This window comes from Eptesicus fuscus, chromosome 21 (assembly GCF_027574615.1).
Source record: "Eptesicus fuscus isolate TK198812 chromosome 21, DD_ASM_mEF_20220401, whole genome shotgun sequence".
NCBI lineage: Eukaryota > Metazoa > Chordata > Mammalia > Chiroptera > Vespertilionidae > Eptesicus > Eptesicus fuscus.
The window spans coordinates 11486502-11505991 of NC_072493.1; the positions used below are offsets into that span (position 1 = coordinate 11486502).

Here is a 19490-nt window from a genome sequence, read left to right on the forward strand (position 1 = left end):
GTATTTGTTTAATATACATATATATTTTTAAAATGTATATATTTTTTTATTTCAGAGAGGAAGGGAGAGGGAGAGAGAGATAGAAACATCAATGATGAGAGAATCATGGATCAGCTGCACAATCTGTGGGATCTAGCCTGCAACCCGGGCATGTGTCCTGACCAGGAATCGAACTGTGACCTCCTGGTTCATAGGTCAAAGCTCAACCACTGAGCCACATCGGCCTGGATGTTTAATATATTTAAAAATATATATATTGATTTGAGAGAGGAAGCGAAACATCGATAGGCTGCCTCCTGCACACACCCTACTGGGGATCAAGTCTGCAACCTGGGCATGTGCCATGACTGAGAATTGAACTGGCAACCTTTAGGTACATGGGACTGTGATCAACCAATTGAGCCACACCAGCCAAGTCTTAATATTTTTCTTTAATTTGGTTCATATCTCCCTATAGTCTAGTAGGTGTATACATTATATTTTTTCTAATGTACATTAAAACATATACTATGTTTTTAAAAAATGTTTCCCATGTATCACCTGAAATCATTTTGAGGGATATGATGTTATATGTTACATTCTAGTAAACACTAATTTATACATGTGGAAATAACTGCCAATAGAATAAAAAGAGATTGCTTTTGGATGTGGGACTGAAGGCTAGGGAGACTTAATGTTCATCAAAAGCACCTCCATGCTACATGATTTGCTATGTGTATGTTCTATTTTACTAAGCATGAAACATTTAAACTCGGTAAAACGAGCAAAAAATTGATCACACTAAGCACTTTGTACACTAACAGTAGGCACAAAATAACTACTTGAAAATATTTCTATATTTCATACCTTTTCCTAATGATTTTATAATTTCAGCAAAATGGCATTCTGCTGCTCAAAAATGACATTTATGGATACGAGTTCGTCCACAAAGTTTGAGGAAAAAAAGACAGTTACCCACTGCAAAATGAAAACTTTCAATTTTTTTATTTTTGACTGCAGCTGTTTACAGAAATATAGTTGCGAGTATACAAATGTTCAATAGAAGCAAAATATCTTTTTAATATTTAACAAGTTATCACAGATAGCTAAAAACATAGATGCAAAAAAAATTCCCCCAGAGAACAAACTGAAAATATCTCATGTCAGTGCTCTGCATCCCCAACTATGAAAGCCACATACACAAAAATAGTCATTGTAGGACAATGGAAGAAGGCAGTTCAGTGGTTGATCAGTGTGCTCAAGCAAATAAAATTTAAATGGCAGAATGGTAGCTAAACCACTTGAGAATAGGTTAATGAAATACTTGTAATATATTTATTAAAAAGACGAAGTAAAAGTTGTCAAAAAATTAGCAACTATTTGGAGCTTATCAATTAGAAGTAAGGGAACAAGGTGAGAAGATACATTCATTAGATGAAAAGAAATAAGCTGAATGTCATTGGAATCAGTTTGTAGTCCCTAAAGTCATAATCACTTCAGTGCAGGACAGCTCTTTATTGAACACATTAGTCTGATTCCAATCCCATTCTCAAACATCTGAGATGGGGTGTGTGTGTATATGTGTGTGTGCTGTCCTGAGGTTCATTAGCTAAAATAACAAGTGATCCCCATGAGCTATTCAAATCAGGCAAATGACTTCTGGGGAAAAAAAGAGCAGGGGTGATATGAGGCTTAAATATGGGCTTTTGAAAGAGATATTACAAGTTAAAGTCAAAGAGAATTATGGTAGAGTGTTTTGGGTACAGGAATACTATTAAGCAATCAAGTGGGGGAGAGAGAGGAAAGGGAACAAGAAAGGAGGAATGTAGCTAGAGCATCTCCCAACAGTTTGCCTATGTATTTGCCAGCACCATAGTTTGTAGAATAAGCCACTTACATTTCCACTGCTAGTATTAAGCAGTGTGATTTTTATAGAGTATAAAATTAGTTTTATTTTGAAATGTGCATTTTTCTTTCATGAGTTAATTAATTGATTTGTAAACAGCGGGAGGAAGATTAGAACAATTACAGAGGTATCAAATTACACAGGAAGATGAAAATGAATGCATAAGTCACTTGACTTGTGGTGGTTAGTTTATATTTACCATGGTGCATACATTGACAAGGGAGAAATGCCCAAATTATATAATGCATTACTGTCTTAAGATTTATTTTAGTAAATAATTGTTGTCTGAAGCATAAATTCCAAGGATAGTTATAACTACTGCAGCAGTTCTCATACTAAGCAAGCTACTTTTAAAGAATTTTCATGTATTCAAAAAAAAAGAAGTTAAATAAGGTGCTTTGTTGATCTGGCCAGCCATCTTGTTTAATATCTCAGATACAAATATAAATATAGGAATGACAAATTTGTTCTGAGAGTTGGCCTAGCCACACCAAAATTGTTGTCTGCTGGTAAAATAAGAGGCAATGAAAAAAAAGCTTGTATTATCACTGCCCACAATGTACCCATTTTATGCATAAACAGAACAATTTAGCACCTGTCAATTATATTAGCTACTTAAATGTCATAACAATTAAAAGAAATATAAAACATTGCACCTATATTTTTAAATCAGTCACTTAATGTAAACTTTTTAGTAAGTGGTAGGAATATGCCCAACTAAGTTAACTGAATTATCAATAACTAGACTAATTGTATATATACATAAAATATACTATAAGCAGCATGGAGAATAAGTTATCATTGCCAATAAAGGATTATGAATAACCAGGTCAAGCTGAATTTACATAGAGAACAAAGTATAACTATCTATGTGAGTAGGGAAAAAAACAGCTTTCTAGATCTTATTGTAAATAGTTTATACCAATAGTTCTCAAACTTTACCCATGCACCAGAATCACCTGGAGGGTGTTAAAACACAGACTGCTGAGCCCCACTCCAGAGTTTCTGATTCAGTGTGTCTGGGAGAGGCCCTAAGAATTTGCATTTCTAACTAGTTCCCAGGTGATACTGATGTTAGCTGGTAGGCTAAGGACATATTTTGAGAACCACTGGATTATACATATTATATATGTAGAAAACTATATACTGTAATGTTCTTATGTACATGACATAAAATATATAGGAAGAGGGTTGCGTTTAATTAACTCTCAAACATATAGATTAGCAAGCTGATCATTTTATTGTTTCTAAAATGATTTTCTGAAGTGTAATCATTTCCCCTTATAGTCAATTACATTTCAAAGTCTAAGTCCTACTATAGTCATTTTAGAAAATATTCACATAACACTTATACTAAGTTACTGTCCAAAATAAAAAGGGGCATAAATATTCTAAATAGTTAAGATGTATTCATTAAGAAGGAATCATCACTCTACAGTATTCTTGACTTCTTTGGAATGATTAAAGTGCATAATATCAATATGGTATTAGGAATATTGCATAAATGTTTGCAGTCTTCAGTGTCACTAACAACCATGGAATACTCACATGAGGAAGCAGCTCATCCCAAAGCTAATTCTATCCTGACCTGTTGCTGATGGTCCTTTCTTCAGGCACCACCACCGTGATAAGGAGCTGGATGGAACATAGGCAAAATTAACAAAAACCAGAGGGTCACTCAATTCAGATCTCAGATCTGGAGAGACTCCAATGTAACTTCTTCATTTCTTTTAACACTATTTTTCATAGTTAGATTACTGAGGCTCTGATGAGCAAGAAGTGCACTATAATTAATTACTTGGCCCTGTCTAGTTAGAAAAACTGACATTACCAGACTTTATTTAAACTATGTGTTTGTGAATTTTCACTCATCTAATTAAGGTCACAGAAGATGTTTTGAACACCTCCTGAAATTTAACTACACACATTTGTGTGCATGGAGTCTCACAGGTAGTAAAATTTTCATTAGCATTCAGGTAAGACCTATCATTAGTTGGCTGAGATGAAGACAAATTTAGTTAATTTATATAAAACCTAAATAGTATAATTCTGTAATCTTTTACTTACCCTCCCTCACAGGAATGATTCTGGTAATGTATCTTTTCTGTTACTCTTATGCAAAAAGGAATTAGAAACTTATGAAGTTGTTTCCTGTGTTAAGAAAAAGAGCTATAAAAACCTTCCATTTAGCATAACCCCTTATAGTGCCCTTCTGGTTGCTAAATGGGATGCTGCCCAATTCATGAATTGCTTAATAAAACCAATTAGACCTTCAAAAAGAAAAGAAAGAAATGAAGAAAAGAGAATGACTACATGGAAAAGTTCAAACTGGGACCTATTAAAATAATGTATGTATTTTTGGCAATAGTGAAAAAGGAAACTACAAAAAGAGGGACACTATCATGGTAAAAGACACTCTCTCATTTAATTTAGATATTTATATTAATTTTAAAATGTCCAAAAGAGAAACTAGAATAAAAATATAATTTCATTAATAAGTGAGGCTAGAATGGCATGAAAATCAATGGGGACTAAAGAAGTAATTACAGCCCTAGGACAATTCACAAATTACATTGTAGGTATTATTTTGACATTTACTACACTAAGGAACATTATCTCTACAATTTAGCTCTACTGATACAAATAAGCAGAGGATAAAACCTTTTTATACATGTTATTAGATTTTACTAAACCACTTAGTAGGGTATATTCTTTGAGTTATTATTCTAATAAAGCTGCTGAACTATTCAGTCTCTCGCTTTCATTAAGTCCCTCCCTGCATATAACCAAAGGCATACAGCTGTAACATGGTTGTCTTGGTTAGGGATGCAGCCTGTGGTCATGAAGCTAAGTAAAGCTCACAGGTCTTAATATAATTTTCAATTGATTAAAAAAATCAAGTAGGAAACAGATATTGGAACAAAAAACTTCACCAGAAAGATGAAAAATTCTCAAGTTACTTCTGGTGAATATTTTTAAGTCAGATTGAATTTGAGACTTGGACTTATTAATTAAAGCATTTAATTCTGTTCTTTAATTAGTGCTGAGTCTAAACAGATTTTACTTTTCCAAAACAAGCATCTAGAATGGCTTAAATAGTCAAAAGGAATTATCTTAATTCTAGAGGGACTCAGCTATAACTACTTTCTCATTTCCTTGGACACTACTTCCCCTTAGCAGATTAAATGAAGTTCTGATGGGCCAGAAATGCACATATAATGAAATTCCCAACTATAGCATATACAGTGGTGTTTGTATACAGTACAGAAGGAGGAGGGAGAGGAGGGGAAGGTGGAGGAGGAGGAGGAAGAGAAGAAGGAGGAGGAGAGGGATGAGAGGAAAGGAAAAAAGAAAGGAAGGAGGGGAAAAAGGAAGGAAGGTCCCTCATTAATACTGCTTCTGTAACAACAAAGCCCTCTACAAAACCTGTTCTAGGGAGACTGGTGAAAACAGATTTGCATTGGCTAAATAACAACATGACTCTAACTACAAAGTAACATGATAAAGCTCAGAAGCAAAATATGACTTCTAATTATCTTCTCCCATGTTGGTGTGGATATATAATGGAATGACAGTAAGGAATAAAACACACACAAACACTAACACAGACACAGAGATAAGCTCCAAGCATTAGTTGCTAAAAGCAAGAACAATTGAATGGAACAATACAAAGGAATAAAATGTGGTTCATAACTTACTTAGGACCTTCTGCCATAAATAACTTGTAACAGTAATCTGGAAACTGTATTATTAGCACAAGTATCAACCACTGACCACTAAGCTAACTCTCCAATAAGAAGATAAATACTTTTGTAACCAAATTGTATATTCAGAATGCTGTACCTAACATTGACCTTTAGGGGTAAAGAACATTTAACAATGTTAAAAAAAATATATATAACATCATTATTGAATAAGAATATGGTAGCATAGCACAGCCCTTGTATAAATAACCACAAATTTTATGAAAATAAAAACTGGGTTTTCTGCTTCTGTCTAATCAAACCATTCAGGTGTATGTTCTGTTCTAAACTTAGATATTATAAAACAGAAAATTGGTCCCTGGTGACTTGGCATTGGCAATCAGCATTTTACAATGATAAACCTCTTGCTAAACAAGAGAAATCAGCACACAGCCAGTCTTCTTGCCACCACTTCATCCATAGAGCAATGTTAACATTCTAATTAGAATTTGGTGAACAAATAAGACTTCCCGAGTCTCCTGTATAATCTCTTAGAAAAAATTTCAGAAAACTCAGAAATAAACTTACAGTATTTTATTTCTACTTATTTTTATACTTGCTGGATAAGCTTTCTGGAATTTGTTAACCCTCTGCAGTTGGAGTTTTACATTTTAAAACTGAAGCGCTGGATTGTGTGGCTGGTGTCTTTCTCATAACCTGAACTATATTGAGTAATTTTTCTCGATAGGTGTGGGGGGAGAAGAGATATATTGAGGAAAAGCTTTCAGTTCAGAGAATTTATAAAGTAGCTCTGGATATTACAAGATGGGGAAAATGTTATTAAAATTACAAACATTTTTAGTGTCTTTATAAATAAAAAAGCATAGAACACAGAAAGCCAATTAATAATAATAACAATAATAAAATATTAAATATATAGTGAGCAAAGACTGAATGGCTCATTCTGTGAAACACCATTTGACACAACTGCCTAGATGGGTTTCCTTACTCTAACATTTTGCTGAGTAAAATATCCAGCGAACACACAGTAAGCTGCCTTTAGCCCACTAGGAACAACAAAGAACTGCCTGATGGAATGGCCACAGATAAACAGGTTATTTGTTTCAAAAGATACTTAAATACTCAATAAAGACATAACAAACCCCCCCCTCACTGTTATCAGACGCCACGTTGTGGTAGAACATCAGACAAACTCACAAATTTACCACAAAAATGTGTGGCAAAAAAGAATAGTTTATATATATGTATATATATAAATTTCTATATTTATGCCAATGTACTCACTCAGTACAAATAGCAAAATAGTATACCATTTCCTAAATACAAAATATAGCTTTCCAAAAAAATGAAACACACATTAGATATAAACCATCCAAAACTTGAACGATTGAAAACTGTATTCAAAATTAAATGACCCAGAGTAGGTCTCTTTCTGAAAAGTTCCCTTCATATCGGCAAGAAGCCTGTACTACTGAAAACGTAATTCAATGCCTCTCAATCAGAGAGAGAAAGGAAGGTTGGGGTGATGGGAAGAATATATGAGTACAAAGAGAAAAAAAGAATTAGAAGAGCACATTCAAAGAACCAAGGAAGATCACACAAAAAAGGGGGAAAATCTGTCTGTATAAACAAAATCAAGACCACAATTCCACTAAGTTTAACTAAATGTATAGGATAGAAAACAACAACAAAAACAAACAGAAAAATAGCCTTCAACAAGCAATCAACAGGCTATTTTTTGTACACTTAAAAAATAAATGAAACTGACAAGATACCAAAACATCTTATCTACATATAGAAGCCACACACAATTTGGCCTTAAACTGTTATTAACAGCTTTCTACATGCCAAAAGAAAAATAAGACATAAGCATGTGTCTAGACAACAGGTTGTAATGAGAAGCAAGCATCCCATGGGTGATAAGAACACCCAAAACTGTATAACTGCTACAACTACAATTTCTGGAGTGTGTTATTTTGCTGTCTATAGATGTAACACAAGTTAATTCTTCATTTGTGACATGACCCTGTAAAGCCTAAGGCTTGTGGGAACCATCAGATAGTGACCACTACTGTAAAGCACTGAGGTGACACGTGAATTACACTCACTGCAGCTCACGGAGAAGTTATGCTTCAAGAAATTTTACTTTGCCTTTTAAAAATTAAAATTTATACTGTTTCCCATTAGAGGGAAAAATTTGAAGACTTCAGAACAGCACCGTTCATGGAGAAAAATGCATTGTTTTTTGTTTCTCAGGAATCACCTCTCCTCATTCCTGAAAATCAGCTCTCTTTACAGCCCCTACCTGTGCTGCAGGACTTACTGGGTTACCCCAGGTCAAAGTGGCCTTTTCCTTTAAGATGCTACAGGGTCACAAAGCTAGGAATATTTTACCAATTGTCTAAAATAAAGTGAAAAGGAGGGGAATAATATAGATGAATATAAAAAGGGAACAACCAGCACAAGACTGGGGTAAGAAAAAAACAGATTTAAATTGCTGTGTCAATTTAAACTACTTCAGGAGGATATCGGAACATAATTTACCATAATATTATCCCCTTCACTTTTTAAAGAGCAAGATAATTATTCTTCTGTGTACTTATGGCTGAACTCCTTATCAGAAATACAGAGAATTAAACAACAATCTGACAAATAAAATCAATAGCACTCCAGCTGTTCCCAGTTGTGTGTTGTCTGCCTTTGTGATAAAGAAGCCTCTTATCTGTGTAAAGCTCTTAATACAGCTTACTTGTCAGAATGCTACCTCTCCAGTTTTCTATAAAAACTGAAAAAGGATTCCTTCACTTTGGCCAATAGCTGTGCTTTTTATATTGAAAAATCACAGCCTTAGTTATTATTTGAATTTTCCTTTTTCAAAAGCTGTTATTTGACTAAAACAATGCAGGAAAAAAATGACAAAGAACAAAAGTAAACATGACAATATGGATTATTTTCTAATAGCAATAACAACTGAGCAGTCCAGTTTTTAAATTTAAACTGTACTTTTAAATAGCCCCTAGGAAAATAGCAACAATTAATTCTGTCAGCTGGAAACTCAAGCAGATTCTCAGTCATCAGTGCTATTAGGAATAGAAAATATGAACATGTTAACGATGGTGGCTAATCACTGCAACAGGCAGCATAGGTGTGCTCTTTTGCAGCAAGAGTAAAATCTATCCATTTACTCAATCACAGTTTTTCATATTTCATTTTGTTTTTAAAGTAACAGTTCAATAATCCTCATGGAATCACAAGATCTCAGGACATCTTGGAATCAGGATTTTCTTCATGGAATTTCTAAAAAAAGAAAACATTTAATATAACTCACTTGTGAGGGAAAGCATTTATAAAGTTCTTGTTACCCTGAATGATCCCAAAGTATATTACAGTATTATAGATGACACTTTATAATTTTTATACTTCCACAGTTTTCTGACTCAATATTTATTCCTCAAGGAAAGGAGAAACGAGACATTATTATATCTAATATATAATACATACATCAGATTTTCTGTCATTCCAAGGCAAAGAAGTTTAGAGCCAGAAGAAATGGCCAGTATTTTTTTTTAAATAGATTTTTATTGCTTCCAGAGAGGAAGGGAAAGGGAGAGAGAGATATAAACATCAATGATCAGAGAGAATCACCGACCGGCTGCCTCCTGCACGCCCCCCCCCCCCCCCCCACTGAGGATTGAGCCCGCAACCTGGGTATGTGCCCTTGACTGGAATCGAACCTGGGACCCTTCAGTCCGCAGGCTGGCAACTCTATCCACTGAGCCAAACTGTCTAGGGCGGAATGCCCAGTATCAATATGACCATAAGCTATCACATATCGAGTAACTTACTCAGAGTAAAAAAAGTACCACCTGGTGAGTACACTATATTTACTTAACCAAATCTGCTGGGAATAATAAATTCATTGATGCTTTTCAATAAAAAATAAAAAAAGCAAAAATGCAATACTTACATATCCAGTTAAAAAGAGCCAGTCATGTTGTTCCCTTGGTTTTGCAATGAAACAAGCAAATCAATCTTTTCAATGTTCTGGTTGGTGTTCATAGAGGATGCTAGTGGAGAATTCTCTGGCATTTGCTGAGAAAGAAGTGTTGTCACAGGTGGCTGGCCCTCATTTTGTGGTTGGCCTGGCTGACTTATGGCCATCAACTGATCTGGCAATGCAGCTGGTCCAGAAGTTAAAAGCTGATTACAGTCTGCAGAGACATTTTAAATAGAGAAGCTGATTAGTTACTTTCTCTTAAGATTCATAAGAAGATATGAATTAGTTGCTGGGGGTAAGTCATTACGGTGTTCACTCAGCATAGAACTAAAAGCGATGCACCTGACCCCCTCTCCCCCGCCGCCAAAGTACTGTACTGATATTCATCTTTGGTTTCCTCTTAGCAGTATACAAACACAAGTTTGTCTAGTTATCATCTCGAGTTCTATATAATTTCCTTGGTACATAAACATTAAAGATGGGTTTCTACCTCCTTGGAAACTACTTAAATTGGTTGAGATTTTCTGTCATTCTTCATTTTCCTTTCAAGTTCATAGGTTAAAGTGGCAAACACATACACTACCACATTTAATCCTCCCAATATCCTTGTCAAGTATGTAATATTACCACCATTTTAGATGTGCAAATTGAAGTTCATGCCAGTCAAATAACCTGTCTAAGATCTCACAGTCTATTCCTGGTATAACTGGGACTTGAACTCAGTTCTGACAAACTATAATCCGTGTTGTTAAAACCACTGTGCTTTGCTTCCTTCTAATAATAATAATACTTTGACCATTTAAACCAATAAATTTAAGAAATGAGAAATTAGAAAGAATTTCTTACTATTTTGAATGCCAAATAAGAACATTCCTGAAGTCTGCTGAGATGAGCCAGGAGAATTTTGTAGTTGGTTCATTGCGCCTCCTGTAGCGTTGTGAAATAAAGTAGCCTGTGGTTGAGGTGAAGATGTGGCTCCTTGGATTCCAGGCATGTTGTTCTGAGGGGAATAAAGAGGAGACTGTTGCATCTCTTGTTGGTTTATACTGGTCTGCAATGCAGACATGGATGCTGGAGAGAGGAAAAGAGTTACTTGCTGCTCTTGAGAACTGGGTGACCCCTGGACCAGTTGCATCTGAGGAGAGCTATGGAACAAGGAAGTCTGTGACGATTCAGACTGGGTAGGACCTGGGTTTTGAAGTGAGGAAACTGTGGGCTGGTTCTGAAATTGCATGGGCTGTTGTTGCTCTTGATTCATTGTGGCCATATTATTTTGTTGGTGAAAAATTGACTGGTTCTGTTGCTCCTGATTAGCCATTGGATTTTGACTTGGGTTGAATATCATGTTTGGTGGTGGTGGTTTCTGAGATGCCATTGTAGCCATGGTATTCTGATTACTGAATAAAATGCTCTGTTGTTGCTGCTGTTGCTGCTGCTGTTGCTGCTGCTGCTGCTGCTGCTGCTGCTGCTCCTGGGATGGGGAATTACTCTGGATGGCAACTATTGAGTGCTGTGCCTGGAAGATTGTCCCTTGTTGGTTTTGAGGCATTGGATTAGGAGGAAGGGAGCCCAGGGATACCTGAGGCTGAAATAGACCTTGCTGGGAGGGTTGTGCCTGTTCTTGAGAAAGCATAGGGGTCTGAATGTGTGATATTGGAGGCTGCTGTTGGAAAGCAGTTTGCTGCTCAGTGTTTGACGTTGACTGAAGTGGAGAAATTGAGTTCTGAGCTGCAAAAAATGAAATCTGTTCTTCCTGGGCTACTGCGTTAGCTTGAAGATTATTCATTGGACTTTGGGAAAGAAATATGTTGGCTGACTGCTGATCTTGAGGAACATTAGAGCCCTGTAGCACAGCCATGGTACTTTGAGAGTGAAACATTGGAGGCTGCATCTGTTCAGTGGAAGTTGTAGAAGTCTGACTGTGAACGATAGGACTTGGGCTGTGAAAAATAGAACCTTGAGTTTCCTGTGAAAGGTTCTGAGCATCAGCAATAGGATTTTGAGGATGAAAAAGCTGAGCCTGTGAATGAGAAGGCTGCTGCAAAAAATTCCCAGATTGGAGTGACATCATCTCATTACCTTGCTGGAATAAACCATTACCTTGTTGCTGGGCACCACTATTTTGAACACTCATCATACTTTTCGTAGATGAAAAAAGGTTAACTTGAGGTTGACTGTCCCCACTATGTTGCATTTGGACAATGGTCTGAAAGACACTGTTCTGCATCTGTTTTGCTTGTGTGCCCGTTTCCTCTCCATCTCCTGAACTTGACGTTTGAAACATGGTAGTGCCAGCGGTTGCAACCTGCTGTGTGGTGGTTGTATTAGTTTCATTTCCAGAAACTGCAGGAGGAGAAGAAAACAATTCACATTGCATTTGCATGTCCTCACTGCTAGATAATGCACTCATCATATGAGGAGTCTGCTGGTAAACTGGAGATTGCTGAAGATTTCCATTTGCTGAAGCAGTTGAAGGAAATAATTCTGACTGAATCTGGGCCTGGCAGATACTCTGTTGCATCTCCATCACCATTGCAGCTGATGATTCCATCACCTGCTGTTGCTGTTGCTGCTGCTGTTGATTAGACAATGTGTTTTCAGTCTGTGAGTGAACACTTTCAGCTCTTCCAGCTATTAAATTATCTGGTCTGGTATGGACTGCTGGCTCTGTCGGGGAAAACATTCCAGGGCTTACACTATTTTGAATTTGACTGACTTGTTGAAAAATATCTGCACTAAGCTGTTCTGGAACATTCTCATTACCATCTGGAGTAGAAAACAAAACTGAAGATAACTGTTGTTGTGCCTCTAAAACTTGTTGTGCCTCTAAAACCAAGTCAACATTTCCACTGCTGCCACTAGCAGTACTGCCGCTAAAATTTCCTGCTTGCAACTGCTGAATCGTGTTCTGTATCTGACTCACACTACTTGGTGATGGGAACATACTTGATGAAATCTGCTGCTGTAAAGTCTGTGCTTGTTCTTGTAGTGGTGACTGCTGCTGTTGCTGTGATGCCTCAGTCAGGTGTGACAAATTAATCACAGTTCCATCTGACTGTAATACCTCTCTAGATTGAGTTTCTCTCGTCTGAAACTGTGTGGCCTGCTGGAGTAGTGCATCACTGTTAGGCAGCTGACTAGAAGCAGAAACTGTTGGAAAGGTACCAGGCTGTGAAATGTCCTGTGTTTGGATAGTTGTCAGGGTTTCTGGATTGTATGCCTTGGGCTGAATCTGCTGCTGCTTTTCATTTTCAGAGGGTAAGTGAGAAGATGATGATGATGAAAAAGAGCCATTTCCTGTTATGTTAGAGATATTTTCTAATGTTTGTTGAGTTGATCCAACTGTCTTCGTAGTCTGAAAAATAAAAATTCCCAAATAATATTAATTAATAACCATTAAATGAGCTCATGTGATACTTCAAAAATTAATATTAGTCTAAAAACATACGCATATGCAGGACCAATTTTCCACTCTATATTATTTGGAAAATAGGTATAAGACTATGATTTTTGGTGATACATGTCTGATTGTCTAAAGAGTGTTTTTAAAATCCTATATAATAAAAGCCTAATATGCTGTCTGGTCGTCTGGTCAATCAAAGTGTAATATGCTAATGATATGCTAAGGCCTCTCAACCGCTCCCTATGACATGCACTGACCACCAGGGGGCAGACGCTCCTACCAGTAGGTTAGTAGCTTGTTGCTGGGGTCCGGCCAATCAGGACTGAGTGAGATGGGCCGGACACACCCTGGAGCCCTCCCATAGTCCCTCCCTGGCTGGCCAACCTCCGGCATCCCTCCCCAGACCCGATCGTGCACCAGTGGGGTCCCTCTCATCCTAGCCTGCACACTCTCACATTCTGGGACCCCTCGGGGGATGTCAGAGAGCCAGTTTCGGCATGATCCCGCAGGCCAGGCTGAGGGACCCCACTGGTGCAGGAATTCATGCACCAGGCCCTCTAGCATGTATTATAAACAAAGATAGTCAAACAAGGAAGTAAAAGAATCAACTGCCCAGCCAGCATGGCTCAGTGGCTGAACATTGACCTATGAACCAGGAGATCATGGTTTGATTCCTGGTCAGGGCACATGCTTGGGTTACAGACTCGACCCTCAGTGTGGGGTGTGCAGAAGGCAGCCAATCAATGATTCTCTCTTATCATTGATGTTTCTCTCTCTTCCTCTCTGAAATCAATTTAAAAATTACCATATATATATATATATATATATATATATATGGTAATCAGCTGTTGATATGCTCAGGACAGTTAAAAACATTAATTCTATGGCTCATGAATTAATAGCAAGCTAAAAAATATTCCCATTTTATGGTTTACTGGTAACATTATAGGAGTAAAACAAGTGAAAAAGGGAAAGGGAGTTACAGGAAGAGTGGGAAAGAAAATGAAATAAAAATGTCTCTAATTTTAAAAATGCTAACCAGTACTTTCATTAACACCCTCCATTTCACAGGTCTAGCTAATACATTAATTCCTTTTTCCTTGTCAAAAATAAATACTGGAAGTCACTTTAAAGGCAGGCTATTTTATTGAAGTATAGAAGCACTTACTCTGAAAAGCAAAATTCATTAAGTGCAAAGAAAAACAAATGTGAAAGAAACAGAAAAGTAAAAAGCATAAACATGGGGAAAAGAAATCAAACCACTTAAAATATAGAAAGTAATTTTTATATTCGAGGTTAAGATGGGGGACACTTGTCAATGTGGCTGGCTTACCTTAAAAATCGATCTTTTTTCTGCTGTCACTTCCATTGGAGTAACATCTTCACTCTTAATCATACTGCTTGATATGAGTGGAGTGATCAGAGCATTAGGAAGAATATTTACCTTATCTAAGTTACATCCAGTAGTTTTTATAGCTGCACAGACACACACACACACAAAAAAAAAAAGAAAGAAAAGCTTAAAATCACTATAGTCACCAACTATTTCATTTTATAGTGTGATGACTATTAGCCATGATTTAAAAGTCCATTTTTTTTAATGTTATGTAGCATGAGATACAAAACTGGCATATCAAAATGTATCTTCCCTTTTTTGAAGTAGCTTTGGCTTGAGGAAGGGAGAGGGATAGAGCAATAGAAATATGGATGAGGAGAGAGAGAAAATGGCGACGGAATAGAGTCGGGTTTGGAGTCTGTTCCTGGGGCGGAGAGTCGGAGCAGCAGAGGCTCGCAGAGGGAGTGTATGTGGGCAAGCCAAGGGACAGCTAAACTCCAGGAGAAGACGGGGGAGTGCTGGGCAGTGTTCCTCTGACCGCGCAGCACCCACAGGGGCTGGGTCCCCTCCTGGAGCTGCGGGCTCGCCGGGCGCCTCGCCATCTTGCAAGGAAAGAAGGATTTTCGTGGAAACCTGACTTTCCGCGACAACTGCAAACACTGAGCTGCTGGGAGCACCAGACCACCGGTCCCCTATCAGCGCAAACATTCGGATTCAAAGAAACTCTTCACTGCACCACGGAAAGGTCAGATTTCGCCTGAAATGAGGGGCGATTTCTAATCCCCGCGGTGGGTGAGGGAAGCGCTGGGTGAGGGAAGCGCGGCAGCCGCAGGACCGCAGGATCGGCAGGAGCCGGGAGGTCTGTGCCTAGAAAAATCGGAGGCAGTTGGAACTGCCCTGATCCGTGAATGAGGAGGGGGGTCTTCTGAGCTGCTAACAGAAGTGACCTCTTGAAAGCAACTCATTTTAATCTGACGAGGAGGGTCAGACTAAGAATTTTCAAAGGAGTGCAGGCTCCTTAGTCTGGGGCACAGACCCACGGTCCGCACACCTGGGCTCTTTCCGACTCTGATTGCTAAGCCCAATACAGAGGTAAACCCAGGCGGAAACCCTGAAAGAATGCAGGGGGAAGGTGTTTTTTCAGAACCTGGGGACCAGAGCTGCGTGTGACCATCAGAGAGGCAGCTCTGAGGCGCATACCTCCACAAACCAGTAGTGAGTGCCATAGAGGGGAAAAAAAAAAAAAAAAAGAAAGAAAAAAGAGCTAGAGAGGCCCGGAAGTCAATTCAGAAACACTGCCACCCAGGGGCTGAAACGCTAATTGTCTCTGGTGTAATTAAAAATAAATACGAGAAATTAAGACACGGCTGGCTTAAAAAGCAGGACTGGCTTCCAACACTGAGGAGCCCTGGAATGAAGCTGAACTGAAATACCGCCCAGACTGGGAAAAAGGCGTACCAAACAGAATAATAGAGGAAGTGAATGACAGCCGCTACTACACATTTTAGTCTTCCTATTTTTTAATTTTCAATTCTTTTTTCAATTTTTAAAATTTTTTATTCTCATATTTTTTTATTTTCATTTTTTGCATCTTTTACTTAAGAAACTAATTTTTTTTCTTTTTCCTCACTCGATTTTCACCTTTTTAATTATTACATTTTTATTTTCAATCAACACTATTATTACTATTATTTTACTTTTTTTTTTAATGTCATTTGATTTTCTCTTTCTTTTTTTTTTTGGATTAGTGTCCTACATTCGATTTGCATCTTTCCCTTACAATCGTTTTACCCTATCTCAAAGCTAACATTATGCCATCACTCTCCTCCCAACCTTTCCCATTTTGGTCCCCAGTTTATCTTAACCCTTTCTGGCTTTAGATTTTCCCTACTTTTTCAGTTTACTCCCTGCTAAAACTTCACCCTACTTATATTATCTAATTCCCAACCCCCTGCTCCAAATCCATACAAACCTCTCTCTACGCTACCTTAAAAAAATTATTTTTCTCTCGGGCCTTTTGTTGTTGTTTGCTTGAATGTTGATTAGATTGAATTTTTATGCTTTTTTATGAGATTGTTTTGATTATTCTTTTTGTTGGTTTGGTTGGTTCTTTTGTTTGCTTTGTTTTTGTTTGTTTTTTACTTTTGTTTTCCCTTGCCTCACTTGATATTAGCTGCTGTTGCAGTTTGTATTAATCTCCAGGCTCGTGTTGCTGGAATTTGCTGGGAATAGTGGTTGTTCTAGTGGAGTTTACTCCCCATATATATAGTTTGTTCCCCTTTTCTCTCTTAGTATCATTCTTGTCTCTCTTACTTTTTTTTTTCTTTTTTTTTTCTTTTCTGTTATTTCTTTTTCTTTTCTTTCTTTCTGCTCTTTTCCCAAGTTCAGATTCACACTCGTTGTTTTTTTTGTTTTGTTTTGTTTTGTTTTTCTCGTTGTTGTTCTTTCTTTTTACTCTCCCTCTTCCACTCCTATTCCCTAATTTGTCTTTCTCTGGTGGTTACCTTTATTGGAGGTTATTAATATCGTGAATACAATTCTGTTCAGTGCCTTGTCTGTTGTGCCTGGTTGTGTTGTATTTTATACCTTTAAATCAACGCCAGAGAGAGAAATCTATATAACCAGACATCCGGAGAAGAGAGACCATGGGGAGACAAAGAAACAGCCCCCACAGGAAAGAGAAACAGGCATCACCAGAAAAGGAAGTAAACGATTTAGAGGCAAACAACCTATCAGAGAAAGAATTCAGAGAAATGATCATAGGGTGGCTGAAAAGGATGGAAGACAAATTCGACAATATGAGTAAGAACCAAGAAGAAATGAAGAAGAACCAAGAAGAAATGAAAAATGACATTGCTGCTGTAAAGAACTCAATAGAAAGCATCAAGAGTAGACTAGATGAAGCAGAGGACCGCATAAGTGAGCTAGAAGACAAGATGGAAAAAAATACCCAATTACAACAGCTTCTAGAAACAAAAATTAGAAAGATTGAGGAGAGCGTAAGGGAACTTCGGGACAATACAAAACAAAACAACATCAGGATAATAGGGGTGCCAGAAGGAAAGGAAACTGAGCAAGGAATAGAAAACCTGTTTGAAGAAATAATAACAGAAAACTTCCCTGATATAGGGAAGAAAAAACCCACACAAATCCAAGAAGCTCACAGAGTTCCAAGCAAAATGAACCCCAAAAGACCGACGCCAAGGCACATTATAGTTAAGTTGGCAAACACCAACGACAAAGTAAGAATCTTACAAGCGGCCAGAGAGAGACAGACAGTTACATACAAAGGAACCCCCATCAGACTAGCAACTGATTTCTCAACAGAAACTCATCAGGCCAGAAGGGAATGGAATGAAATATACCAAGTCATGCAAAGGAAGGGTCTAAATCCAAGAATACTGTACCCAGCAAGGCTATCAATCAAAATTGAAGGTGAAATCAGGAGCTTCACAGACAAAAAAGGACTAAGGGAGTTTATCACCACCAAACCAGCAATGAAAGAAATGCTAAAGGGTCTGCTGTAAAAAAAAAAAAAAAAAAAAGAAAGAAATAGGAAGCAAAGAAGGTACACAGGGGTATAGAATAAAAATGGCGTCAAATAAGTACCTATCAATAATAACTTTAAATGTAAATGGATTGAATGCCCCAATCAAAAGACACAGGGTAACAGACTGGATAAGAAAACAAAACCCAGATATCTGCTGTCTACAGGAAACCCACCTCAAAAAAAAGGATGCATACAGACTGAGAGTAAAGGGATGGAAAAAGGTTTTCCAGGCAAATGGAAATGAAAAAAAAGCTGGGGTTGCAATACTTATATCTGACAAATTAGATCTCAAAGTGAAGGACATAACAAGAGATAATGAAGGCCACTTCATAATACTAAAGGGAGAAATCCAACAAGAAGAAATAACTCTGGTAAACATATATGCACCCAATACAGGAGCACCAAGATACATTAAAAAACTCCTGGAAGATATCAAAGGAGAGATTGACAGTAATACAATCATAGTAGGAGACTTCAATACCCCACTATCACCATTGGACAAATCCTCTAAACTAAACATCAGCAAAGAAACATCAAACCTAAATGACTCACTAGAACAGATGGAATTAATCGACATCTTCAGAACATTTCACCCCAAAGCCACAGAATATACATTCTTCTCAAGTGCACATGGGTCATTTTCAAAGATAGACCATATGTTAGGACATAGGCAAAGTCTCTACAAATTCAAGAAGATAGAAATCATATCAAGTATCTTCTCAGATCACAGCGGCATAAAACTGGAAATCAACTACAATAAAAACAACCCAAAGAAATCAAATACTTGGAGACTAAACAGCATGTTATTAAACCATGACTGGGTTACCAAAGACATCAAGGAAGAAATAAAAAACATCATGGCAACAAACGACAATGAAAACACAACAATCCAAAATCTATGGGACACAATGAAAGCAGTCCTGAGAGGGAAGTTCATAGCTCTACAAGCCTACCTCAAAAAACAAGAAACAATGGTAATAAATTACCTAACCCAACAACTCAAAGAGTTAGAGAGAGAGCAACAAGATAAGCCCAGTGTAAGCAGAAGGAAAGAAATAATAAAGATCAGAGCGGAGATAAACGACATAGAGACCAAAGAAACAATACAAAAGATCAACAAAACCAAGAGCTGGTTCTTTGAAAGGATAAACAAGATTGATGGACCTCTAGCCAGGCTCACCAAGAAGCAAAGAGAGAGGACCCAAATAAACAAAATCAGAAATGAAAGAGGTGAAATAACAACAGATCCCGCTGAGATACAAAGGATTGTTACAAAATACTACGAACAACTCTATTCCAACAAACTGGACAACCTAGAGGAAATCGACATATTCCTAGAAAAATACAACCTTCCAAAACTTAATCAGGAAGATTCTAAACAGCTCAACATGCCAGTAACTATGGAAGAAATTGAAGCAGTCATCAAAAAGCTTCCGGCAAACAAAAGCCCGGGGCCAGATGGCTTCACAGGAGAGTTTTATCAAACTTTCAAGGAAGAACTAAAACCTATCCTCCTCAGACTATTCCAAAAAATTCAAGAGGAAGGAACACTTCCAGGCTCCTTCTATGAAGCCAGCATCACCCTAATACCAAAACCAGATAAAGACAACTCAAT

General features: G+C 37.5%; 1 protein-coding gene across 1 annotated transcript in view; it reads right to left on the reverse strand.

Moving 5' to 3' along the window:
• Nucleotides 1-965: 965 nt before the first annotated feature.
• NFAT5 (nuclear factor of activated T cells 5) overlaps nucleotides 966-19490 on the reverse strand; it is a 125014-nt gene continuing 106489 nt past the window's right edge. The window contains exons 12-15 of the mRNA XM_008139960.3: nucleotides 14323-14465; nucleotides 10433-12941; nucleotides 9557-9800; nucleotides 966-8886 (exon numbers count right to left, since the gene is read on the reverse strand). Coding sequence (XP_008138182.2) covers nucleotides 9565-9800; nucleotides 10433-12941; nucleotides 14323-14465 — 2888 coding nt within the window. The 3' untranslated portion in view covers nucleotides 966-8886; nucleotides 9557-9564. The remainder of the gene's footprint in view (nucleotides 8887-9556; nucleotides 9801-10432; nucleotides 12942-14322; nucleotides 14466-19490) is intronic.